Source organism: Cupressus sempervirens, chromosome 8 (genome assembly GCF_028749045.1).
Source record: "Cupressus sempervirens isolate cs-2001-9-10 chromosome 8, ASM2874904v1, whole genome shotgun sequence".
In the NCBI taxonomy this organism is placed as follows: domain Eukaryota; kingdom Viridiplantae; phylum Streptophyta; class Pinopsida; order Cupressales; family Cupressaceae; genus Cupressus; species Cupressus sempervirens.
This window is the reverse complement of record NC_143125.1, coordinates 191,559,223-191,586,969: the sequence shown is the minus strand read 5'-3', so window position 1 is coordinate 191,586,969 and position 27,747 is coordinate 191,559,223. Positions and strand designations below refer to the sequence as shown.

General features: G+C 37.0%; 1 protein-coding gene across 1 annotated transcript in view; it reads right to left on the bottom strand.

The window, feature by feature from the left end:
- Nucleotides 1–2,257: 2,257 nt before the first annotated feature.
- LOC149542174 (protein phosphatase inhibitor 2-like) overlaps nt 2,258–27,747 on the bottom strand; it is a 49,526-nt gene continuing 24,036 nt past the window's right edge. The window contains exons 2-5 of the mRNA XM_089797197.1: nt 4,021–4,133; nt 3,725–3,895; nt 2,688–2,820; nt 2,258–2,454 (exon numbers count right to left, since the gene is read on the bottom strand). Of these exons, the coding sequence (XP_089653323.1) occupies nt 2,379–2,454; nt 2,688–2,820; nt 3,725–3,895; nt 4,021–4,133 (493 nt within the window). The 3' untranslated portion in view covers nt 2,258–2,378. The remainder of the gene's footprint in view (nt 2,455–2,687; nt 2,821–3,724; nt 3,896–4,020; nt 4,134–27,747) is intronic.

Below are 27,747 nucleotides of genomic sequence, written 5' to 3'. Positions count from 1 at the left end.
CCTCGAATAAATGTTTCCCAAGATAGAGGAAGTCCTCTTAATGCTATCATGCTAAGTTCTTTGTCATCAACTCAATTTTCCATTGTTGCAAGTTGATCTTTTAACTCAGAAATCCTTAGAAATTGGATGTAATAGATTCTCCATTTTTCATCTTTATATATAGTAGATCTTGTTTTAGGGTTAATAATCTACTAGTATTGTTGATTTCAAATGTATCTCTGATAGTAGAAAACATCTCAAATGCAGTCTTTAGACTGGATATGGATGGAAGAATATGATCTTTTATAGAATCTCTTATAATTTTCATTGCTTTGTTATTGTGTCTTTTCCATGTTACTTTCTCTAGATCATTTTCAGGCATGGATATGTTTGTTTCTATATACTCCTCTAACTCCATTTCTCTTAATATTATTATGACTCGAATTTCCCATGATAAAAAATTTGATGCTCCCTCAAGTCTATCCTCTAGCCTTACATGATTCACCATTTTGATTTTTAAAAATACAATTTAACTTTTATAAATCTGAGACTTTAGATTTTAATTCTGAGTAGTAGATTTTCTTATCAGAATGGCTCTGATACCATGTTAGTTTTAGTGATCTCTGATAGATAAAACTAATACTACTGATATAGACAATTATGGATATTCTTACTTGAATAATCGCAAAACCAGAGATGCAGAGTTTGTTCTCCCAACGGTGATCGCTGAGTCTTTAACTTTAGTGCTGAGGGTTGCTGAAGATATAATGTCTTACAAAGGAGATTGCTGATAATGCAGATAGAATATGGAAATTGCCTTCCAATGAATAATGCCGAGAGTTATCCTACAAAGTGATTATGCAGATCGCTTGGACTGTAATGCCGTGTATTGATTATCTTTCCCATCGATCTGCACTTACATTTATATACGTGAAAGGTCATGCCCTCCGTAGAGGCCTGACCCTACGTGGCCTTTATGCAGATCTCTTGGACTGTAATGCCATGTATTGATTATCTTTCCCATTGATCTGCACTTACATTTATATACGTGAAAGGTCATGCCCTCCGTAGAGTCATGACTCTACGTGGCCTTTGGCCATGTAGGGTCATGCCTCTACGGAGGCATAACTAACCAACTGTTAGTTAAGGTAAGCAATAACACTACAGCAGTTTATGTGATCGGCGGTAAACACAAGGCCCCCCGATAATATACTCATCACAATGTCTGCCAATAATATTATGAAGTATTATGATAATCATCCAAACGTGTGTATATATATATATATATATATAAGCATAAGCATACGTCTGATGAACAGAATTCACATAACATAATTTTATCATTACTTCTACTGATGCTATACATCAACACTTAGAACTTGAGAGGCTCTTTGCTCTTCTGAAAGTGACAACGGTATATGAACCTGACAAGAAGTACAATAAACAAACAAGTTTTTGGATTAACAAAATCAAGGTTAGCTTGAAAAGAAGAGTAGCTCTGTAATGCAGAAAACCTAACTTTCAGATGGATTTTAAATGCTAAAGGGATGTCCAAAAACCAATCTGTTGCATCAGCCAAACATGCTTGCAATAGGAAACTAGTCTAGACAGGAACTAACATCTAATTCATAAATCCCATGACTAGATGTACCACACAATCAAAGACCTTAAATCTGATCACTTTTGATGGTTTTCCCCTAGGCTCCAGAGATTTTAGAATAAGCAGCTATGCATTATTCTAGCAATAAAACAAGGTCCAACCAAGCATCAAATATGTTCATCTTGTATCAGCTTAACTCAGGGATGTGTTTAGACGTCAATGATTTCTTATCAAATATAATCTTAGGAAAGAACTAAACCTTGATACAGAAGACTCTGAGTTCGCTACCATCTATGGCATGGAATAAAACATTCGGCAAATGAACAAAACATCCATGAGAACATCCTGTCAATATATTTAAATTAAAATAATAAACCTTTATGTAGTTGTATGCTAGTCTTAAAATATTGCATGTTAAGTGTTGTCAAGGATGTCCTTTAAAGCAGCAAAAGCTTCAAAATAATCAATAAAAAACTTGATTTGTGAGATACTTGTCACCCTAAAATCTATTGATAAGTGAAAGCAAACAAATACTTCTGAATCAAAGGTGAGAGTATCAAAAGGATGGAACTTTATGTGATTTCTACCCTACCAGTTCTTTATTTGAAAATCCAATTTAGTAAAACATATATCCACACACATTTGCAGGTTACTCAAACCATCAACTGTGGCTAATGCTTGTACAAAAGTTTCAAATATTTATAAGTTCTTAATTTTAGATAATCAGAAACTTACAATACACAAGATCTATGAAATATCATTGTCATTCTTACAAATTTTATGTACATTCTTCCAGATTTCATCCTTGAAAAATCTCCAAACGAGAAAGAGCATCCTCCATTGGCTCCCATTGATGATTTGCACAGTTGGATGACCTAAGGAGTGTAGAAACGAAAATTTTTCTCACAGACTAACCTTAGTCACAAAATATATATCTCAGTCTCATTATAAACTTAACATCTACTGATCTAATGGTAAAGAGCCTATGTTCTTAATATCAGTTAATCGAAATATTTTCTTCAAATGAAAGACATAATTTGTCAATGTCAACACATGATGCCTTCTAAGAAAATAGGGCAGTGCTGACTGTGCCCTGTCAGATTAGGACCTTTCTTCTCCGCTCTCCTCAACATGTTCATTGTCTACAGGATGCTGCTGCTTCAATTGTTTAACCTTCCAGTATTCATCATAATGCAATCGCCTGAGTTCTTCAAAAAGCTTGTTCCTATCTGCATCAAGAACTGAAGAGTGGAGACATGTTGAGAACAAAAACGTATAACCTGAAATAAATATTAGTACTACAGGGGAGCCAAATTCAAGAATTCCTTAATAAGCAGCGAACACTGAAAAGACAGCTCAGACATATATAAGCAAAACAAAAATACTGACACAAGAATCATTTTAGAGATATACAAGGCATATGGGAAGGACAAAGAATATCAAAATGATGCAATTTCAAGCATTTTTTAAGATAAACAAACCCATACAATGAAACTATTGTAGAAACAATTGCTCCGTCAAACAAATGGATCCAGTTATTATGGATATCTCTGCATTGGCAGGCAAGTACTTACAGATAATTCTTGTGCTTTGAGTTGGATCTTAATATTATTTTTCTGTAATTCAAATCTCCTATGATATCATGATCTTCTCATTAACTCAGAATGAATTGTGCAAATCCTCCTAACAAAAAATATGACAAATTCCACCAGCTAAAAACTTGAGTTTGAAATATGCTCGGTATTGGGTGTTTAATGATGAGAAAACAAAAATTACTTGTCGGTCCACATTGAGAAAGAATAGAATACGTAGTACATTAGTGTCATCTATTTCATATACATATCAATAAACAAATATCATCCATATACTAACCCTATGATGTTAGGGTTAGTATATGGATGTCAAATCTCCTACTATCATGGGTCTTCTCATTAACTCAGAATAAATTGTGAAAAACCTCCTACAAAACATACGACAAATCGCCGCTGGCTAAAAACTTGAGTTTGTAAAATCCTCAGTATTGGGTATTTAATGCTGAGAAAACAAAACTTGCTGGTCCACATTGAGAAAGAATAGAATAAGTACTACATCAGTGTCGTCCATTTCATATAAATATCAATAAACAAATATCATTCATATACTAACCCTCCCCATCCTGTTCCATGTCCTCTGCCTCGTCTCCAGAAGAAGTCCAATCACCACCTCGTTTGCTCCTTTCACTGCTGATATTTGCAACTTTGCTCAATGCAATTTGTATTGATTCTGCATGTGCTGCAGCATCTAAATTTCTGACTTCGTCTGATAATGACATGAAATCTGCAATAAACATTTCCTTCCATCAGTTTAAAGGTGTTATTTGAAATCCATTAAAATCTAAAGCCAGACCAAAAGAGAAAAGAAATCCTCCATGTTTTAAATTATTTTCAAGGATCACAAATTACCATCTTCATATTCTGGAGCATGGTATGGAGTTTTGGGCTCAATAATTTTCTGCCTTACAGGTTTGTTGGCTTCTATTTCCTCCAGATTACCTTCATCCCATATAACTCGGGACCTGTAATAAACCACTTTTATCTCACAAATAGGATTGATGTCTATGTATGTTGCAAACAGAATTAATCCAATAATATTTCAAAGGTAGCTTAAAATTCACAGTAGAGATCATGCAAGTTCGAGGATTACAGGTATTTAAGTAAGCTGTACAGACCTGTAGGCATTCAGGGTGCAGTGGTAATTGTTTGTATTAATTTGAGCTTATGTTACATAATATGCGTAGCTACGTACACACACACCTATATAATACATTTATGAAATTATGATACACAATTACTTGCATAAACCCACTGAAATGAAGAAATTTAAGAGCATCAAGAAGTACTCAAGGAACTAATTTAATAACATCAGAAAACAATGTATGATAGATGGAAAAATGATCATGTTTTATATACTTTCGAATGCCATGCCCAATGTGGGACTAAACAATGTGTAAATTGGCTATTAATTTCAGCCAGTCAATATTCATTAATGTTTTAATTCCCAAAAACATAGACAAATTTAGGAAAGGCGAAGATAAGGGGTCCTTGGTTGATTCCACTGTCTAAGCACAACAAATGGAAAAGTATGGTTGACTAAAGTTTGACGAGAGATCAATCTGCCATTAGAATGTTTCCCTTCCTGTTTACTCTATCTCCTTAGAATGTAATATTTTGCCCATACTTTGAACTGTCTGATTAACACCCATGTCTTACCTAAGTGCTCTGCAACAGTTATTTCACTTTTAATGCCCTGTATGCAATTTTTATAACCACTGGCATGCCAGATTAGTGCATATTTCAACAAAGATTGATAAGGGATGAAAACAGATTTAAACTAATGCCTATGATCTTCTTAATTATTTATAGAAAATTTCCTTTGCATCTGTTCAGTTTTTATCTTCTTGAATATGTTTTTTTCCCAACAATTAATGTTATCAAGCATCTGTATAATACCATGTCTAATATCCCCTTTTTTTATATCGGAAGAGAGACTTGTTGATCAAGGAGATATCAGAAATCGGAGATCGTGACTACCACCTGACCCATGCAAGAAAGATATCCGAAATCGAAGGTCAAGGTTTCCCCTTGAGTCATGGATAGGAAACGTTGGCAACTGGAGCTGCAATTGATGCATGCCACAGGCTATTGAGGATCAAGTTCAAGGTTCAGGATAGCACCCTACCCATGCCGGACTGTAGGGATGGAGCAGAACAAGCAACACATCAGGATTGGGGTCCAAGCTTCTGCCTAACCCATGCCAAGTCAGAAGAAAGAAGAGACTTTAAACCTCCAATTGAAATTCTACAAGGCTTTTAAGGCTGACCTAAGTTGTAGTGAGTAAAATTCAAATTTGGGCACTCGCAACAACTTGGTTCTAGATCAACTAGTTTGATCTTTGGATGAGTAACATATAAAATTAGAAATGCATTTGAATTGTAATCATCTGTGTTATGTTATCTTTATCTTGTGGGCACTTGTGTTCTAGAGATCTTGTGTGGAGAAAAGTTATAGAAGACTTGAATCATGTCATGTTCCACCATAAATAACCACACTAAATGCTTACAATATTAAGAAGGCAATCAAACAAAAAATTTGTCTTATCTTAAGACTCCACAACTTTCTGTGAAGTTGACCAGGCTCAGAAAAACAGCAAACAAAGGGCAATAGTAATCATCCATTTCGACCTCAATATCAATAACAACCAATCTAAATAATCACAGTAATATTACTGGTGAAGTCAGTTGGCTGAAGCATTGAACCTTAAGAAGTAATCATGGCAGTGTAATTTAGAATACCTGATAAACTGAGAACACTGACCCAGTGGGCTGAAGCATTGAACCTTAGGAAGTAATCATGGTGATGTAAAGTAGAATGTCTGATAAACTGAGAATACTGCTCAGAAATATGGGCAACCAATGCCTAGGAATGAAGCAACAATGTGTATAATAAAGCAGCTATGCTTGAAGTAGAGAAGTGATACTTAAAATACATCAGCAATCCTCTTAATAATGGTGTCAGAAATTAAACATTTGCACAAATGGTGGTTTAAAAGTAAATTAATAAATGTTGATAACAAACTGCAGTTGTTTAGTTGAGTAAAGATATAAGGAAAATTTGACATTCTCACAACAAGACGCAACCACACAAAGGGACATTTTGTGACCTTTTCATACCATTGCCCCATTGCAAATGGCAATCCCCACTTTTTCATATTTTGACAATTAGTGTAGTGGTTGTTAGGCTTAGTCTTAGAGTGGCAGCACTTTTCAAGTCTTGAATGGTAGGGCAAGTCAGTTTGAGGTATAAATCAGTCTAAAATGCAGGTCAGGGTCTTTGCGGTGAATTATGATTCACACTTGGCTGAATGTTGATCCCAAATCGGGGTACAAAGCTTGGGCAAGTTAGTTTTAGATGAAAACCAAGGTCTTGGAGCAGATAAGCAGTTTTCAAGTGTCAAGTCTTGGCTCATACTTGTTTGAAGTTTGATCTTAATTAAGAAGGAGAACTTAGGCAAGCATAAAATTGGGTTGGATGTTGAGGAGAATGAAAGAAAACAGGGTTCAAGTCTGGTTTAAACAAGTTAAATTTTCAACAAATAGACGAATTTAGTGTTAAAACCAAAATACATAGAAATGCAATAAGCTGAAAACTGAAACACAAAAGAACAGAAGGCACAATAACTTATCCCGAGAAGACCCTCCACTTGAGGGTGAAAAACCCAGACCCACAAAAATAGATCCTTCCTTACATGCTCAACTGCAACATAATTACAATATTCTCACGTTTATGATTGATAACTCTCAACAGTCGATCAATAAGCCCTCTTCATAGTTCAATCACTTCAACTATGCAGATACAAAATATAATAGCTCTCTAAGTATCTCGCAGATACAATCAACAATGAGAATTACTCATACACACAAATCTATTGCTCATCGACCATATACAGAATGACACTGCAGCAAATATTGCACATATTACAGAAGATAACCTTGTTCTTCAGATACGGAAATATCAGAACATCATACACGCTGAAGTCACCATTAATACTAAAGAAAAATGATCAACACCCAATCCTCTATCTGAAACCAATACTCTATCTGATATATCATATATTCTTCAGTCACAGAATACAACATTTAGTTCTTCACTGAAATTCCACAGGAATCTTCTAATAAAATTGCTAAATCCACTAACTTCCAAGTCATCTCCTGTACAAGATTCGGCACTGAAAAATCATTTAAGAGCCTGTAGCTGAAGAGGCATCACCATTAGCATTAAAGAGACGATGGCAGTTACAAAGAGAATATGATAGGGATCCTCCAACAGTGCCACATCCGCGTGAATATAAAGAGAAACCCATAGCTTTATGTAGGACATATTTACCAGGGTTAAATGCTTAATGACACTTGTATGTGGTCTTCATGAACATCGAACAGTAAGAGTTACAAAGGAGAAAATACAAGTGCCAAATGACTAAAGCAAGATACATTCCAACAGCTGACATGAAACATTAGAATAATACCTGACTACAATGACATGCATATAGAGAATGAACATGACAGCATACAATGTCATGAAAGGGTCTCTGCTGAAGACGTGAACCAGCATCCAATGAAACATAACAGAGAAACAAGAAAAGTAAATAACATCCACACAGGTGATTGAACCAAGGAGTTAAGACAAGAGAACAACATAGAAGATAACTCTGAGAAAACTGTTAGAATCAATGCAGGTAAGAATAATCTCTACAGAAGCTACCAGAACATAGATGTTTAGAGCATTAATGTCAAGGTTGGAGCCCATGAGAAGCAAGATTTCCACCCCTTGTGGGGCTCTCAAACTCATAACAAATATGGAATCGGACATGCAATCAGTTGCGTAATGCTTAAGCAGCCCTTAAAGTAAGTTGCAAACAAATCATGAAGATCTTGACCTTAATAATGAGATATAAAAATTTGAAACAAATGAGAAATATGGGCAGGACGTAAGAGAATTGTCTAACACTTTGCACAATTCTCAAAATATATAAGTTGCCCGGGCCCAAGATCACCAAATCCGCCTAAACCCAAACACTTGAGCCCAAGAGAGGATTATAGTCCGCCCAGACTTGAGCTTGAGCCCAAAAAGGCTCTGATTCCCAACTTGCTTTCATGGAGCTAAAGATGCTCATGAAGGCAGGCCATCCATTGACGATGTCTCTACTGAATTCTGGGGCATTATACCCTACAATTTAAGGATAAGGATGAGGGGAACGATTTTCTAGATGATGATTCAACATAGGCCAACATGGCTTTAAATTTTCTCGTTGGCTAAAAATTAGGTGTGACATTTTGATTGGCCCATTTGGTGCCTAGTTGTAGAGGGTTTATACCTAACCCCTTTTCTAATTGGCTCTTGGAAGCAATGTAATTTTCCTATTGGTTAATTAATTGGTGACTTCTTCTATAAGTTTCTACCTACCACATTTTCTCATTGACCAATTAAGGCATTGTAATTGTTCTATTGGCCCACAAGGTGATGCTCTTTTGTAATTGGATGGATATTTGATAATTGCTAGTAGTGGTTATGACAACCCTAAGTAGAGATTTGGCGGATAAATCTGGGCAGTTGACTCTGATTTGATCTTGGCCATTCATTGTAATAGAGATCCCTATATAAGGCTTGCTCCTTCATTTGTAAGGGAGATTGTCACAGAATTGTTGCTAATATATTACCAAAATTGCTCAATATTCATTGTTGTGCTTGCGTGATGAATACTAGTAATCATTTGGAGTATTGCACGGTGTTCCACATTCCTCATTTAGAATAAAAATTTGTTTTCGTACTTAGATTAGAGTTTGCTTCATGTAGTTTAGATGCATGAAATTTAGTGTGGATGTATCTTTTGTTGAATAACATAATTATAAGCTTAGTTTCAATTGTTGCCTATACATTGGTATGCATCGTTGTATTAATATCGTGGTAGTGATTTGAAAATCCTTAAGTTTACCTTAATGTATTGCACTAGTTTTGTGGATTTGATGTCAAGAACAAACTAGTAGAGTTACAAGGATATTCAAAAGTTATTGCATCCTAGAGTAGAAGAAAAAGTTGTTTAGATTTATAAGCATAAGTTCATTCCCATTTCATTTCTCAAGTTGGAAGTAGGAATATTTTTATTGCACTCATAAAGCCAAATCATTCATGAAGTCAAGTTGATAAGTCTTAGTGAACTAACATAAGTCCCCCAGTGATACCAGCACATCACATTATTACTCCTGAGTGGGTATATTACTACTAAGTGACTATCCACAATTTGAAGGAACCTTGGAGTTGTCTCGACTCTCAATAATCTTTCTTTGCAATCTTTAGCAAAAATGGTGCCTTTGTTCAAGAGAGGATTCAATATTTGACGTTTCATCCTGAAACATTGAGTGTTTCATCCTGCATGTTGCAGTGGTATAAAACTCACATCAACAATGTACAGCAGATCTTCTAGGATGAACAGATCAATGATGCTTTGTGTGAGCAGCTTTTACAGGTTCCTACCAGTCTTTTGCTTTACATGAATTCCTACTTAGCATACATTGCATCTTACTTCATGCAATTTTTGAAACTCGCATTTAACGATGATAAGAGAAAAAGTTCCAATATGGCAATACTATGTTCAGCTGACTCTGAGCACACGTAGGCGTCATTATAGAAAGATTCAAGATACCTTCGATGGTGTCAATATGTGTTCTTTTGATAAAACACTTGAGAAGAGTCTTTGAAGCCATGTGGAAGAAAGTCAGTGAATATGAGTACATGTTTCTGCAATTCCCTACATTCACATGCATGAGTGTAGGTTGCTTTGATGATCATCTGTTCATGCTCCCAAGCTATTGTATGGCTAAGACCACTTTGATGGAGTTGGGATGATAGATAATGGCTTCCATGTAAAGCAATTGGCTGCTCATAGAGTTGGATTCATCATTTCTACTCAGCATCCTAATGATTGGAAGGTATTTGTTGTCCACCTTTGCCAGAGCCCAGGCCATAGAAACAGAGCTTCAAGAGATGATAAAACTTGTAAAGATCAAGCTCGGAAAGGACTTTGACTATAGAAATATGAAGGATAAGATAAAGAGATTCTTCACTCATGTGAACCTGTTGAAGATATCTAGATTGATCCCCATGCAGAAGAAGATATCAGGAGGATGGATTGCAGCAGGCCCACTTTGTAGCAAGTTGTTGATCTGGATTTAGTTGATATCCCAATTGGTAGATGTGAAGATGTGATTGATCCAGCCTACAAATAGAGAAAGATTGCAGAAAGGTTTTAGCATATCCTGGTCGATACCAATTTCTGGTTGAGAAACAAAGGTATAAGATTGAAGAATTTCAAAACCGGAGCAGAAGATGATACAACTATTAGAATAATATCTCTGAATATCTTATTATTATTTTAATGGTCAATATTGTATATTTTGTAAATATTAGAATGTATCTAATACTTTTATTCTTTCATTATTAGAATGTTTATAATAACCATGATTGTTTCATAATAGAAACATTGTCTCTATCAGCTATATATGAGCATCTTGCTCATTCATTAATCTATCCAATATTTTACCAAATTACATGTGTAATATGGTATCAGAGCCAAATTATTCTCTCAAATATTTATATTTTTTTAATTGAAATTATCTGTTCTAAATTTTTGAAATAATTCTAGAGTTCTTTGCAGAGATTGGTCTTTGCAAAACCCGACTAAGGTTTTCCCGTCACTTCTGCAACTATTTGTGGTTTTTTAGTTTGTGGTTGTTTCTTATATTTTCGATGACATTCTGGTCATGTCTGTGCAAAAGCGAAGAACAGTGGAAGGGATTCTGTTCTGAGTATTGCATCTTCCACTTCTAGTTTTTTCCTGCAATTCAACCTTTGAGCATGGTTGGTTCTCTGTGCATTGGGCATCATTTGTGGCTTCTACAACTCTTGTCTCTGCACCCATGACATGTCTCAGCAACGGTTTTTAACCTCTATTCCCATGTTTTTTTCTTCTAGCGACGGTCTGTACCCTTTTTAATGCAACCTACAAAAGTCCTAAATCGCATTTTTTTGTCATTTCTTACCTGTTTTCAGCAAATACAACCATCCATTTTGTCATTTCTTTCTCCTCGTCCACAGGGCTTGCATTTTTGATACATTTGGCCCATGCTTGGAGGATTTCAGGCTGTTTTTTTAGTTGTAATCAGGGTTCCTTTCTTTTGCCACCTAGGGTTTCTTTGAACCCTCAGTTCTCCTACTACGATTTGGGCTTTGATTTTTTTAAAATTTGGATACCTGCCAAATAGTCAACTAGGGTTTCTTCAAAGCCTTTAGATTTTTTTGTCAGTTCCGAAACTGATTGCAAATTCATGGTGGGTTTTTCAACAGCTTTTTTGGGCTTCTCTCCAAATTTTTGGGGTCTTCTGAAAATTATGATTTGGGGATTTGTGCCCAAAAATCTGTTGTCCAGTCTCCAAATTAGTTCATGCTTTCTGCCTCAATGTTGTTCATTACGCGCTGCATTTACACAATTTCATGCATTGAACATTTTTTGCCTCGACATTTGTGTTGCCATTTGGTCAACCCTCTTTGACCTCATTTTTTTACAATGGCATCTCTAACGAATATTCTGTTTGAGAGAAGTTAGAAATATAATGGCAGAAACTACAATACTTGGAAGCAGCGCATAAGGACAATCTTTGAATACATCTCTTGACAAAATTGCTTTGGGCAAGTTAGCCCTAAGTCTGAGTTGAGGACAAAGAACCAAGAAGAAGCCTCTTCATCTAAAGGGGCCAAGATCAGAACTAATATTGGGAAGGCCAAGAACAAGCCTCAAGAGGAGACATCTATGAAAGGGAAAGAACAAGTTGAAATATACAATTTAGATCAAGACGGTGGTCAAGAAGAGGAAGTACCAAAACCTTCAGTTGCACTAGTTACAAAGTCTACCCCTAAAGATGCTCCTCAAGTATCTACACCCATAAATATTGATGCATTCCCTTTAGACACAAAAGTTGATTCATTTTTCACAATATTTGGTTACTCCTATAGCACATGATGTGTCAACTCAAACCATTTCTTCTTACGCCACTAAGTCAATCCTAGACACCCCACACAGCAATCTAGCCAAAGTGTCATACACCTCCTTCTAAAACTTGTCTAATGTATCTACTTCAGTGGTTGATTTTGATAACATCTAATGTAAAACTTGTCTAGCCCTTCACAAACTATAGTTTAGTACCCAAGTGGGCTCTTTAGATCAACCCCCATGGCTAAGTGTGGTTACTCCAATGAGGAAGAAGAAGGAGATCTCCCCAATGATTTTGATTTCAAGCAACTTGTCTGTTAAGTCCAAGGCTGTGAAGAAAGCCAAAAAATGCATCTAGGGTGGTGGTGGACAAAAATAAGTATGCTAAGGTAGTTGAGCCAACTCCTAGGAAGCCTGTTGATGAAATTCAGCTTTCAGATAATAAGATCACAGGGATTGAGCTTGGTAAACGAACACATCTTGGTGCCAAGCATGATGCACAAGAATCCTAGCTTCCTTCATCCAACGGTATGATAATCTCAAAATGGAGGAGGATTGTTTGAAGATGGAGAATGCCCTATTCAATTCAGTACTTCTACAGGTTACAAAACTTCTTCAGCAACTGATCCTTTAACCCCTTCTATTGCCAAATCAAAAAGGCTAAGAAAGCTGATGAAAAGGCCAGGGCATTAGATTCTTGGGTCAATAGGTCGATGCTGCAAGGTACTCAGCTTGTGAAGGATGCTCTTAAAATATTGACCCATCTGAAAAGGATTAAATCTGAGTTGAATCATACTCTAAAGGTCTTCATTCGAGAACCACAATCTCTAGAAAAGGATCTGGAAGTTACACTCAAGTTCAAAGATTTGAAGCTAGATGTGTTGAGTGTTAAAGGTGTCATACCCTCCGGGAAATGATATACTGAGTTTAAAGAGCTCGTGATTAACAGAGCTGAGGTTATTGAAGATCAATGAAAGATGTGGAAGCAACTCTTGAGTCATGTGCTGAAAAGGAGCGGGATATTCTTGATAAATTTGTAGCATCTAGCAAGGTGGTAGATGATGATAAGGAGCCACTTTCTAAAGATATAGTACTCTCTGAGCTCCTGTTTACAAGCCGGAATGTAATGTCCCCCCTCTGTTAAGTATGTTATTTACAGAATAAAATTGCCAAGTCTTTACTTGATATTCTTCGCGAAAGACTTGGGTGATCTTTTAATAAGAGGGGGCAATTTATTTTAAGTTCCTGATTTTTAGTCATGGTTGTCGGACCACTTTAAATTGGCAATTGACTTATCTGTTTTCTTTTTGGTTACTTCCTTGGCAAGCCAAATGGGGAGTCAGTTTGGAAAGTTTCTTTAGCATTGACTTAAAAATCAGAAAGGTGGTTTTTTGGTAAATTGATAGAGTTATATGAGGAATGCAGGAGTAAAAGGAGATTCATTCGATTATCTTTGATTATTATTTGTCTCTCTACAACAATTTCTACCAGAATGCAAACCCTAGGAAGGAGGAGCTTCTAGACACAAACCTAGGAATCCATTTTCAAACATTTTATCTAAACACAGGTCTGGAGAAAAGTGATAAATAGTCTTGTTGACAAGAAAGAGGTGATTCTGGAGGCAGCAACAACTAATCAGACTGTTTGTAGGGTGAAGATTAAGTCTGCAACACTTCCAGGTTCCAATGTGGGAAGAGCTATCACTCCCTTATCAAATTGACAGGCCATTGTTCTCTTTGGCATTAGGGAATACAGTTAGCTGATGTGTTTTAGACATCATGATATTGGTCTGCTGTTACCCTTCTATTCAATAAATTCTGAAGTCTATAGGCGTATAGCTCTGGAAGTGCAACTAGTATGTACATTGAATAAAAGTTAATAATTTCAATCCGAGAATGTCAGTTATTCTAATAACCGTCGTATTATTGTGAGAAACCTCATAGTTTGTATGAGATAGTTGATTAGAGATAAATTCTGAAAAGGTCTTTTCCTAAGAAAGAAGTTAGGATATTTCAATGGTATCAAAGCACAGTGTTTGCACAACAACAACAATAAGTGATGCAGCAATTTCAAGAACAGATAATCATGGTGATGGGTGAATTGGGCATTTGAGGTCAGGATGGTCCAGCAGTCGCCACAGCAGAAGTGAAGCAGGGCATGAGAACCAAGACAAAGCAGCTTCTAACATTGTGAAAACAGCATATACAAGGTCTGATAGACCATTGTGTCCCACCATCTTACCTCGTCCCATTGAGGGAAAACCAATTTCGGAGGTTGAGGTAGAAGAGATGCAGATCACTGATGATATCATGGTGGCTCGAGATGAGTATTTGCCTATGTTCCACGGAGTTTCCAGGACGGGGACATTTTAGGGGACGGGGACGTGTTTCCGATACGAGTACGGGTCGAAGCCAAAATTTAGGGGACAGGACATCAGGGGACGGCGATTAAAAACATAGGGGATTTTTTTTAATATAGAGACAAAATTCAAATATGTATATCATAACATTGATAAACCATTCACCATAGACATTTTAGAAGATAAATACATGGAATATTATCAAATGGCAAATACTAAGTGCTTCCATTATAACAATATCACATACATATATAGCAAAAATTAAAATGCCTAAAGGCTTCAAGTATCATGCTGAAATCAGAATGAAATAAAGAGAAGTCCAACTAAAATAGTTAGTAAATAGTAAATACCGAATGCAATCTTGCCTCACTAAACACAATCTTTGCTCATTGCTACTACTGCTCTTATGTTTTTTTCCTTCCTCTTAGCAAGTATGTTAAATCGAAAAATGAGTAGAAGAGTTAGTGTTTTAATGGACCAAATATGGGTTGCATATTGTTATTATGTCTTTAAGATGACTAGGGGCCACACGAACAACAAAAATTAGGAAAAAATGTTTTTTTGGGGATGGTTTGCCTTTACCAGATTGACTGGAAAAAAGGGGACGGCCAGCAGTTTCGGGGACGGATAGGGGACGGCAAAACTGTCCCCGATACTGCTGGCCGTCCCCAAGTTTCCTGCCCAAAAAAATTGGCCGTTTTGGGGACGTTTCTGAATTTTTCAAAAAAGGGATGTCGCAAGGTACGGCCAAAATCCGTACCCGCGTCCCCGTTTCGTACCTGTACGGGTACTAGGGTACAGAGGCAGGGGACGCGTCCCCGTGGAGCATAGGTATTTGCAGCTTCCAACTGATGTAAGGTAGCTGATAAATTTATGTCAGCTCATGAACCAACTTAAAGAAAAAGTTAGGAATTGTCTAGAAGAGCAACACAGGAGGCCTAGAGGGCAAGCTAGACAAGGCTTTCAGCCGGAGGAGTACAAGGATGCCTTAAACAAAATTACAATTCCAACTTTCAATGGGTCCAGAGAATTATCAGCTAGATCATGGGTTCATAAATTGGACACTTTTTTGGCACTCAAACCTATGAATGAGGAAAAGGCGATTCAGTTTGCTACCATGCACCTGGAAGGAGTAGCATATGATTGCTGGCATGATATACTTGTTTCGCAGGATCATGCCATGGTTCAATCTTATGAAGAATTTCTCAATAGGCTGGTTACACATTTTGAAAAAAAGGACAAGAGGCCTACTACAGGGAACTAGCTCAGTTGAAACAAATAGGACAACTGGAATCATATATCAATGAATTCCAAAAAAAAAATGTGATGGTTCCTGATATGCCCCACAAAAGAGTCACTATTTATTTGTGGAAGGTCTAAGTGATAGGTTACAAGGATTGGTTAAAGCCCATAGGCCCAAATCTTTAGATGATGCTATTACTAGTAAAGGATTTATAAATTACCGCACCCTATCAACCTCAGAAGAAAGATTTCACCTCTAGGGAATCAGACAGGAGGGAGCCAAATCAGCAAAGAAATACAAGTTTTAACCAACCAATAAATACAACTTCAAAAGCTGATCAAGAAACACAAAATGAACTTAGAAGGAAGAGATTGTGCTTCTCCTATAAAGAACCATGGGAACAAGGACACTGTTGCCTTGGAAAAGGTAAGCTACACTTGTTTGAAGTACATTCAGAAGAGGAGGATCGGGCTGAGCCAGAGGACAGCTGTGAGGAAGAATAACCTCAAGAAAACCAGCCTCAACGAATAGAACTAGAATACACTACTGTCAAAGAGAAAACTTCATCTAGAATTCCTCAAGGTAGACATTTCCGATTGAAAGGTGTTCTAAAGGGGCAATAAAAGGTATGCTTACTGGATTGAGAAGATACACATAATTTTATTATAGAGGAAGTGGTCAGCAGACAGGGTCTTCGTACTGGAGATTTCCAGGATTTACTGTTTTTGTGGCAGATGGTTTTCCTTTTACTTGCAATCATATTATACCTCAGCTGAATATTGAAATGGGGGATTTCACTTGGTCAGGCAATTTCTTTATTCTTGGTCTCAACAATGTTGATGCTCATTTGAGCCTTCGATGGCTTTAATAATTAGAAAGATATGTTTAGGAACTCAAATAGATGTAGCTAGAAAATAAAACTAAAAGCTATGGCAGACAATAGTCCAAGGATGGAAGCTTTCTTCAGACATAATGATGTGGAATGGGCAGCCCATTTCTTTGTTTCTAATAAGTCTACCATAGATAATGAACCCTCTCACCATATTGATTGACAATTTGATTTAGATAAACGTGGTGCAATGTTTGGGGATATTCCTCTTCGACTTCCCTTTGATAGGGGATTTGAGCATGTGATTGAGCTTGAAGAAGGTTTTGAAATTAGTTATCACACTCCTTATAGGCATCCTCATCTTTGAAGGAGGAAATTGAAAAGACAATCAAGGAACTGTTGAAATGTGACACATAAGCCCAGGTTCTAGCCCTTATGCTTCTACTGTAGTATTGGTCAAGAAGAAACATGGCATATACTAATGTGTATTGATTACAAAGCATTGAATACAAGAAATATAAAGAATAGATATCCCATACCCAAGATATATGAGCTTCTAGATGAGCTACATGGTGTAGTTTTCTTTTCTAAGATTGATTTACGGTCTGGCTATCATCAAATAAGTGAGGGAGAAAGAAATTCAGAAAACAACATTTTGTTGTCACTACGGACACTTTGAATTCCTTGTTATGCCATTTGGACTCACAAATGCACCAACAACTTTTCAGTCTTGCATGAATCATATCTTTCGTGAACAATTGAGGAAGTTTGCATTTGTATTCTTTGATGATATGCTAATCTGCAATAGAACGTGGGATAAACATTTGCAACACTTAGATGTTGTTCTAAGTATTTGTGATGTCCTTGATTGGTGCCGATGTGTTCCCTTGTCCTATGTCAAACTTGGAGAGAAGAAATGGTGATGTGCAAGACAGATAGACCCAAGGTTGTATGCCCAAATCAGCTAAAGCTCGTGGCTAGGGGTTGTGTTCATATGACAAGGATGATGGGCGTATAGGCAGAGGGAGGATTCTACAGTGTAAGGTGACTTAGTGGACCGCTTTGACATACAGTGAGTGAGATGGATGATGCATGACGAGTGTGTGGAGAACAACGTACGGTGTTGGCTAGCATACAATAGATGTTCCGTATAGTAGGATACCCAAGTCGTATGGTGCAGAGGGTGGGACCGTAAGGTGTCCTCTAGCCACTTGGGGTTTTGATCTAAATGTTTGTAATGCCTCCCCTTTATAGTACGTGTTGATTCTAATGAAACTGAGAAACAAAATGACAAGCTTTAAATGCCACAGAAATACAGAGATGGAATTATTATGCCAAGAGAACTGGAAAACTACAAAACTTCAAATAAAAATAGGGAACACAAAGCCAAGAATTGGTTGTCACCAAAGCGAGCGACACAAATATCTTTATTTATTCAGATTCAATAGCAATACTTATGATTATATGGGCATCAAACAAGATATGAGCAAAGACAAATCTGTTTTCAACAAATTTGGCACAAAAGTGAAAAATCAGGGTGATATTTCCAATGGAAGACTAGGGTGACATTGAACCACTGAAACCGCAAATACAAACTAGGGAGGATCTTCCACCTCTGAAACTGTGCATGAACTCCTTCTACCTCTAACTTCCGAGAATACAAAGAAGAGTCAAATCCAATCCATGATGATTTACAATGCTCCGCCACTCCATATATAGGACACAAAGTGTCTTGAAAGTTACAAAATGACACAGGCCAACAAAATTTTATTAATTTATTAATTAGACCCCCCATTATTTATTAATTAAAATAATTAATTAAAAGTCCTTTGTTATATTATTTAAATTTAGGAACCACTTAATTAATTAATGTAATTATTACAATAAAAATTTGGAGACATCACAATAACATGGAGATGCGGTCTTTGTTTCCAAAAGCTTCCAAAAGTGAATTCGAAATGTTTGAGATTCTCTACTGAGGACATGTAATCAGGATTGAAGGGGTAAGAGTTCATTAGGAAAAAATATAGGCAATCATGGATTGTCTGCCTCCCAAAAACATATCTAGTTTGAGAAGCTTCTTAAGTTTATGCTATTGTTACCAAATGTTTGTGCGAGGTTTTTCCCAATTGGCTTTTCATTTACCAATCTTACTTAGAAATCATTTGTAATCTCATTTATATCAAATTTTTACATCAGAATTTGTTGCCCTAATTTCTTATTGATGTAGATGCATATTTTCTCATTTATAGTCAATGCTCTATGTTTCAAAAAAAATACAAAAACATTTGTTGTTGGTTGTTTGGAGTTTTGCAAGCGTATCAATTCAAGTTTGGCATTTCTATATATCCCTTGTGTTCAAAGTGTTTGAGGAAATTCTCAAGTTAGCAATCAAGAAATAAAAATCAAAATTGCACAAGATATTACAGTGGTATCAGAGCTTGCTTGCAAAGTGTTTGACGAAATGTCAAACAACTGAATTAGAGAAGAATTTGGTCTTTGACAAAGTTATAATCGGTTGGGGTTATTACAGTGGTATCAGAGCTTGCTTGCAAAGTGTTTGACAAAATGTCAAACAACTGAACTAGAGAATAAATTGGTGTTTGACAAAGTTATAACCACTTGGGGTAATTACAGTGGTATTAGAGCTTACTTGCAAAGTGTTTGACGAAATGTCAAACAACTGAATTAGAGAAGAATTTGGTGTTTGACGAAGTTATAACCGGTTGGGGTTACTAAAGTGGTATCAAAGTAGTTTCCTGCCATCCTATGGGGTGGGAAAGTTATTTTATTTTCAAATTTGTTGTTACATGTGGAGTGAGCAGCACTCTAGCATTTTCTAGCAATGGAAAGACATATAGGGGACTCACGGTTCCAGAAGTCAATGGAGTAATGATGAAGTTAGTACGAAAATGAATGCTTTGCAGGAAAGTATGGAGAAACTTAAGCTTAAGTTTCATCAATAGAGGTTGGCAAAGAGCTTGTCAGATCCAAAGACAATTGAGAGGGCAGTGTGGTATATGGTTTCTGCCTTTAGAAGGCCGAGATCAAGGTTGCAGTGAAGGAAGCTTGAGTTTTTCCTCACATTTGTCCATGATGTAGATGTACCTGTATTCAATACGACACCATCTAGTTCTATCCATAGTGTTGGTGATGTACTTAGTTCACAGGGACATGTGGATGTGTTAGTGCCCTTGGTGGATAGCAGCACTGAGCTTCAGCAGGTTAAGGCTTCCAAAGTAGTCGCTACGGTTAGTTCAGAGGCAATTGATGATGTAATTATCACTGACTGTTCAAACTCTCCTAAGGAGGGAGTTGTTATTGGAGACTTATATGTCAACTATCGTAGAGTTGCTCCAGTGCAAGAGGCAATTGATTCCTCGGGTGGAACTGAGGCACATATAAAGTCACTCAGCTATGATGTTGGTGATGTGAGTGTTTCAATGGACTCAGTAGATGTTGGTTTATGCTCTAGTATTACTAATTTGTAGCCTAACGTTGATTCATGTGTGCAGAGTCAAGAGTCTGCAATTAAGGCTTTCTCAGATGTCAATGCAAATAGCATGGACACATCTGATGATGCTATGAGATGTACTGGGTATGACACCCCTTGTCAGATATTGGGTGATGACTCTGAGGAAGTTTTGGATGGGTCCCAGGATCGATACTTACAGGATCTTACTATTGAGATGGAAGCTGAGACATGCAAGGAGATTGATACGACAAGGGCTTCCATTTCTTCAGATGAGTTGGTTGAAGTACATGGTAGTTGTATGTCAGATGCAGAATTGTGCGAGGACAATAGCACATGTATGAGTGATCTTGTGGTGGAGAGTTTTGATTCAATTTCATATCTCAATGCAATTAGTGAGACAAAGAGCTTGCATAGGAGTCAGGGATTACAGAGGCATCATGTGACTTGTCAGTTGAAGGCGAGTGATAGTGACATTTCTTCATCTCTTGAGCATTATGATGCTATCCGTCAAACGCTAGCTTCATCTAGTTGGGGTGCTCCTATGTTTGATGAGCATGGTGATAGTATTCTTTTTCTAGCAAAGGTTCATGTGCTTTGAGAGGCTGTCAGGATCTTGAAACATAACTATTCATAGCTAGTTGTTGACAAGGATTACCTTCTGGAGTGGAGTAGCACTTGTTATGTGACATTGTTAGAGAATGAGGAGGAGGTGGCTGAGCTCACCCAAGAGCTTGAGGTGATTGTGGGCTCTCTTCCGCATACTCAATTGCCTCTTCAGGAGTTACAGTCACAGTTGGATGAGGTTACCATGGAGTTAGAGCGGGTATAGTTGACACCAACCCCAAACCCTATTTAGTTACATATTATGGTTGGTGGGGAATTTGCTTCCATAGTTGGGAATGAAGGATGTGATGATGTGGCAGACACATCCATCCAAGATATGGGTGTAGTAGTTATCGATGAGGTAATGGTATCAGTGGAGTTGAGCTCTCATGTTGATTTGCTTCCTCCTGCTCAAAGCAAATTTATTTCTTCATCTCATACAATTGATAGGATGGGACAAATGGCAACACCACATTTTCAGAGGATTAGTTGTGGGTCGCGGGAGAGCAGGTTGATGCTTCCACATACAATTTCTACTACACAAAGTCCTTCATGGAAAACCTATTGGAGAGTTCTGATGCGCAAGAGGATTCATACAAAGTGTCTGAGGGTACTCTCATACGAGGCTCTCGTGATATTCAAAGGTTAGTGGGAAAGATTGTAGAGATTTTATGTACTATGCTTCCCCACAGCAATTTTGTGGTTGGATTTGTTAAGAGGAGTGACTGTGATTCCACCTGATTAGTGGTTCGGAGTCAAAGATTGGAACCGTCTCCTAATTCTCAATTTGATACTGATGAGCCCTTGATAGCGATTGGGAGTTTTTAACGACATTACAATGTGAGTAGTGCTCATCACATTTCTTTTGACCCACAAGTAGAGGATTTCGTTTCATGTCAATGTGGGTTGGCTCCAGTTTCATACCATCCATTATGGGATGGGTTAGCACTGTCTTTTGGAGATGGGATTGACAACCGCGAGTTAGACCCCTTGCAGTATCTACACACCCGGGACAGTTTGGCAGAGGTTAGAGTTGATGGTAGTGTTTCAGGTACCTATAGTTGTTACTATCTCCATGGTGCAACTGGGTGTGAGTGTCAATTTGATGGGGACTTAGATGTGGCCAAAGTTGGTATTTCAGTTGGGTTGAGTATCGATGAGTTGTTGCCTTCATTAGTGCCTAGGGTCAGTTTTCAAATGATTCTTATAGTGATGCTCATTATTTGGGTGTTGGTGCTACAAAAGTTGCTTGTACACTACATGGATAGTATGCAATTCCACCCTTGGGATCCAGGTGGATTGTGACATTCCTTTTGTTTATGGGATTACTTGGGGACAGGCAATCTTAAAGAGGGAGGACTGTAATGTCCCCATTTTTTGGCAGCAGCAGAGTTTCAGAGATTAACTTATTATTGTGATCCTCGTAGGCTAATTATTGTAGGCAAAGGGTCTTTTGAGGCAATGGGTTGGCTTGGCAGGGTCTTATCTTCTCCAAAATTCAGTGAGCTTCTGTTTGGTCTTCGTTTGGCTTAATTCAGACATCATTTTCTCTACTTACTATTTTTAGTAAGTGTTGAATCATCGAGATGGACCTCTGCTATTTTTAGAAATGAGGTATGGTCTTATGCGGCTTGGTCATGTCAGCCCCTAGTTTAAACAATGTGCGAAGGTGATGAGTAATAATGGAGATATTAGTATTTATTTGGCCAAAATCAATATTGACTTTTGAGTTTATATTATTATGTTATAATATAATTAATTATATTATAACTTAAGTCACTTTTAAAAAAAAATTTAAAGGTGGAACTATATCTTTTATCCCACATTGGGGAGAAAAGTGAGTTCCCATAAGGAAAGAATAAAAGGGCATTAGAGGTTCTTTTCTTATCATCCGATTATTGTCGGTTACATTTGATGAGTTGTGTGGAGCCAAGGGTTTCAACATTTGCCACTAGAGAACGGAGTTCTTTTGTGTGCCTACATTTGAGTTGATGAAAAACCCAGTGAATTTGGTATTGGGAGGACATCATACAAGTGTTCCATTCGAGCATATTGGTGAAAGATCCTTCAAAGGGCTGCAATTGTTGGAGAAGACAAATTAGTCTTTTCATTGTGTCAAATTTGTAACCTAGGGCCACATTCATGAAGTAAGATTGAAGAAATAAGTTGAATATTGCTACAGTATCGCTGCTATAGTAAGACTGCTACAGTAACGCTGCTACAGTAATTTGCTACAGTGTCGTTGCTGCTACAGGAACTCACCAAAGGAAAAATCTAGATTTCCTTGAGCAACCTTCTAGGTTCCTATCTATTTCATTTGTATTGCATGGAGGATAGATTTTAATATTTTAGGGCATGTGTAAGAATTTATAAATCATTTGTAATCTGATTTATATCAGAGTTTTACATCAGAATTTGTTGCCCTAATGTCTTATTGATGTAGATGCATATTTTCTCATTTATAGTCAATTCTCTATGTTTCAAAAAAAAATACAAAAACATTTGTTGTTGGTTGTTTGGAGTTTTGCAAGCGTATCAATTCAAGTTGGGCATTTATATATATCCCTTGTGTGCAAAGTGTGACGAAATTCTCAGGTTAGCAATCAGGAAATAAAAATCAGAATTCCACAGGATATTACAATGGAATCAGAGTTTGCTTGCAAAGTTTTTGATGAAATGTCAAACAACTGAATTAGAGAAGAATTTGGTGTTTGACAAAGTTATAATCGGTTGGGGTTATTACAGTGGTCTCAGAGTTTGCTTGCAAAGTGTTTGACGAAATGTCAAACAACTGAACTAGAGAAGAAATTGGTGTTTGACGAAATTATAACCGGTTGGGGTTATTACAGTGGTATCAAAGCTTGCTTGCAAAGTGTTTGACGAAATGTCAAACAATTGAATTAGATAAGAATTTGGTGTTTGACAAAGTTATAACTGGTTGAGGTTACTACAATCAATCTAACAATTTGGAAAAAACATGAGAGATTTAATGTGATCTGATGGTTTGGGGAACAAAATGAGACCACTGTGTCAAATGGGAATGGTGTTGTCTTCCTAAGGAGTAGGGGGGCCTTGATATTAAACACTTGAAAGCTCATGGAATTGCTTTGGCCTCCAAGTGGATCATTCAATCTCTCTCGGGAAAGGAACCATGGAAGGTCCTGATTAGGAACAATATTGCTAAATTTGTTATTAAGAAAGGCAAAAATTGGAACAATGCCTCTCTTTGTGATAAGGTTTTTGGTAACTTTCCATTGTCTATCTTTGGCTCAAAAGTTTTCCAATCTCTTTGGAAGGCCTGGTCTAATGCTAGGGACTTTATCAAGACTAGGGGGGCTATTAGAGCCTCTCCTACATACTCTGTCATTGAGAAATCCTTATGGTGGGGAGTGGAGGCTACTAGGAAACCCTTAGCCCTTACTCAGAGTTGCTCTGCTAAAAATTGGCACAAGCTTGGTATTTCTATAGTGCATGATATCTTGATTGACAATTGGTTAGGGACTTGGGAGGAAATTTATTCCAAGTTCAATATCCCTAGTACTCAGAAAAAGACTTTTTCTATTGTGTGTAACGTTGTGGACTGTTGCTTTCTTGGACATGTCATGAATACTAATCAATTTTTGCAATGGACTAAATGGAAAGATGTTACAGATTTTGATAAGATCTCTACTAAACAGATATATGGCATGTTGAAAAGTGATTGTTCTACTTTTGATAGAGTGAACCATGGCTGGGCGCTGGGATGGTCTATTTCTAAATGGCATTTTATCTTTGACTTTTTCTGGCATTCTCCTTGTGAACCTAAAAAGGCTTGTTTTAGATGGCTGCTTTTGCTTAAGAAACTTGTTGTTAGTTTTTCTATACCCCATGATAAGAATAGCATTGTTATGAGTGAGATATGTTTTGTTCCTAAAATTTATGAGCATTTGTGTTTTGAATGTAGCTATGCTCATGGTATTTGATCTTTTTTTTTTGGTTCTCCTGTTACCTGGAATAGTGATCCCAGTTTCTCTTGGAGTGAAATCCTTTTCTGGATTTGTGGAATCTTTTAATTTAAAGACTAATACTTTTTGGTACATCTTAACCTGTGCGATCTTGTGGCTCCTTTGGAAGGACAAGAATGGAGAGATTTTCCAAAGGTGAAGGAGGCAGCTTACTGAATTTGGTTGTAAACTCACACATTTTCATATTATGACACAGGTTGCAGCTGCCTTGGAGATCTCCAAAGACAGGTTTATGATGTTGATGAGGGAAGGTCAACTGCTGATACACAAGAAGGATGTGATCTCTTGCCAATACTTCTCAGTGCACAAGGACATGCTTAACTAGAGGGAACTTGATAATTTGAACCAATTCATACAGAACCTTAAGATTAAAGACAGGATTGTTGGAGTCAGGGGCAATGCACATGGACCCCATAGAGCTGAAACTGTTAATAGCTGCAAAGATATGTCTCCTAGTAATTGAAAGATGCATTAATGTTGCATGTTGATGCCTTCATTTTTGGTCATATTATATATTTTACTCCAGTTTTGGTTTTATATCAGCTTCATATGGATATATATATATTGTAATCCAGTCTAGAGGTATGTGCCGATATATGGATATGTAATGTATATGTTAGTTAACAGATTTGTCTTTTACACAAACAACATTTAAAATGGCTCTTGAATGCCCGCTTGAGAAGCCAAGATTCTGCCACTAACAGTTGGGTCACTTTGTAATTGAAGTACATAAGCGCCCTCTAAATTTTGATACGAAGGTACAGCTCCCTTCTTTAGATAACTATGAATTTCAGGAATGCTTTTAACCTGGAAGCAATAAAGGTTTACAAACATCTACCCGTAAACACAAAATAGATGTGAAAAAGCTTAAATACAAAGCTAGTGAATACAAGGAACTGATACACAGCCAACTCCCTCACAATTACAGACTATGACTCAAAAGAAAGCATGAAGAGAACGTATCCCTTTCAACAAGAAGCTTAGTCTGAAAAACTAAGTTCCATGAAAATGGTAATGAAAAATGTTACATTTTAGACAAAGCTCAATCATAACTCAAAACAAAACATTAATAAACCCACGGATTAACGGATACTCGCTCTATTTATTCAATACCAAAATATTTGTTTATTCAATAACTCAGAACTTACACCATAATTGCATAGAAAGAAAATATGCCCTCCTCACTACAAAGAAGAAAAAGAAAAGAAAAACTTTCCCCTCTCTGAAGCACACAAACCTCTCAAAGAAGCGAAACCCACTCAATATGTTGAATCTTGCATATACTATAAAGCATTTCCAAATTGTTATTCAGTTATGGAAACCGATTCTTGGTGTTGAGTATTCTCTTTATAAAAATCTTATAAAGGTTGTTTTTAAGCTTTATAAAGGTCCCCGTCATGTTTTGTTTTTGAAACTAAACTTTATAACGATGTTTATTGCCTCATGTGAAATGCGATACAATATCATAAGTGGAGAATATGCAATCGAACATTGTGATATGTGGCATATCTTCTTGTTGCACGAGAGCCCTCTAATACCAGCAATAATCATTCTAAGGTTCAACCCTTTTTCAATTGATGACACCGAGCCATGTGGATACTATCTTTATAGGCGACAACTATTAATCACTACTCGAATCGATGCCAACTAATTCCATACGTACCTCTGCTCTCTCATAGATTGAGAGCTCGATTTGAAAAGATTGGAACTAGATGAAGTTTGCGGCAAATGGATGCCTTTTCCTTCTTGAAATATACATCACATCTTACTTGGCATCAAAGAGTTAGATTGGAGAATCACTGACCCTTGCATATTCTCGGGTTCATGATATGATGAGCTTGGCATGGCGGCTTTCGCTCATGGATCAAATTGTTCAATGTCGACTCTTTAACTACACTTTGCAGTCCGTTTCCACCTGACTTAGAATGAGGAGATTCATCGAAGAAGCTTCACTATTATAGTTTCAATTCTTAAATCTCCGCCTTTACTAATGGATAAAGATGGAATTTGAGCTTTTACCTTTAATGGATATTAGCGATTTTGAAGGTTGATGAGAATAAATGCAATAACATGTTTGAACATCCCTGTTTGTTAACACTAGGCAACCACCATTTTAATTTTTTAACATATCTCGGTAACAACTTCAAGTGTGAGTGGCTCATGATCCTCCTATTTGACTTCACATTCATCAATGCCTTTCACCTCGAGCTCTCAATGTGGTTTTTGACTTATCCAATCAGGATCCTCCAAGACTTACCGTGCTCGGTCATTCTGTCAAACAATTTGTAAATAATCCATGTACATCTTATTTGCAACATGATTCGGCTTTTTTTTTTAAAATGGGATTGATTGGTACATGATAATCATTGTCAAGTGCCTCTACTCTTGATTAGGAGCTTAATCGACATCCTTGTATCTGTTCACATATAGAGTCTCTGTTCCATGGAAAAATGCTACTTATTCTCAAAAATGAATCTGCGAATTACTTATCTTGTTTGTGAATTTACAATAGAAAATCACGCCCCTTCATATTTAGACAGTGTCAAAGCTCATGCCTCATCATCATATGGAGTTGTGGATCTTCTTTAAGGGAGTATCACTGCTATAGCTCCGACTCTTACACCCTCATCCTCACTAATGGATAGAGATGAAGCTTCAAGCATCAACGATCATTGGATACATCGTGATTTAGGTTTGATGCTTATAGTTATGACCCGCACTATGTCATTTACCAAGTCGTCATTTAGTTTCTTTAACACAACCTACGGAGTCATTCTAGATGTGCCATTACTATTGCATCAGGTTCAGAGTTTCTATATCCAAATGGAGCTGACGTCACATGCCCAGAGTGTGCTCTCACTCCTTACATCTAGCATGATGAATTGATACGGTGCTCAATAAATAAAAAGCCTACAACTGAATTGACACTTCACCAAATTGTTTGTCGATATCCTCTACCAGTTTGCAATCATGTGTATTTTTCATTCAATCGCAATTCAATGAGAACTTCCTCCTTTTAACAATTGATGACTTTCACAAGAAGAAGGATGGACTTTGATATTAGACTAGCAGGCTTG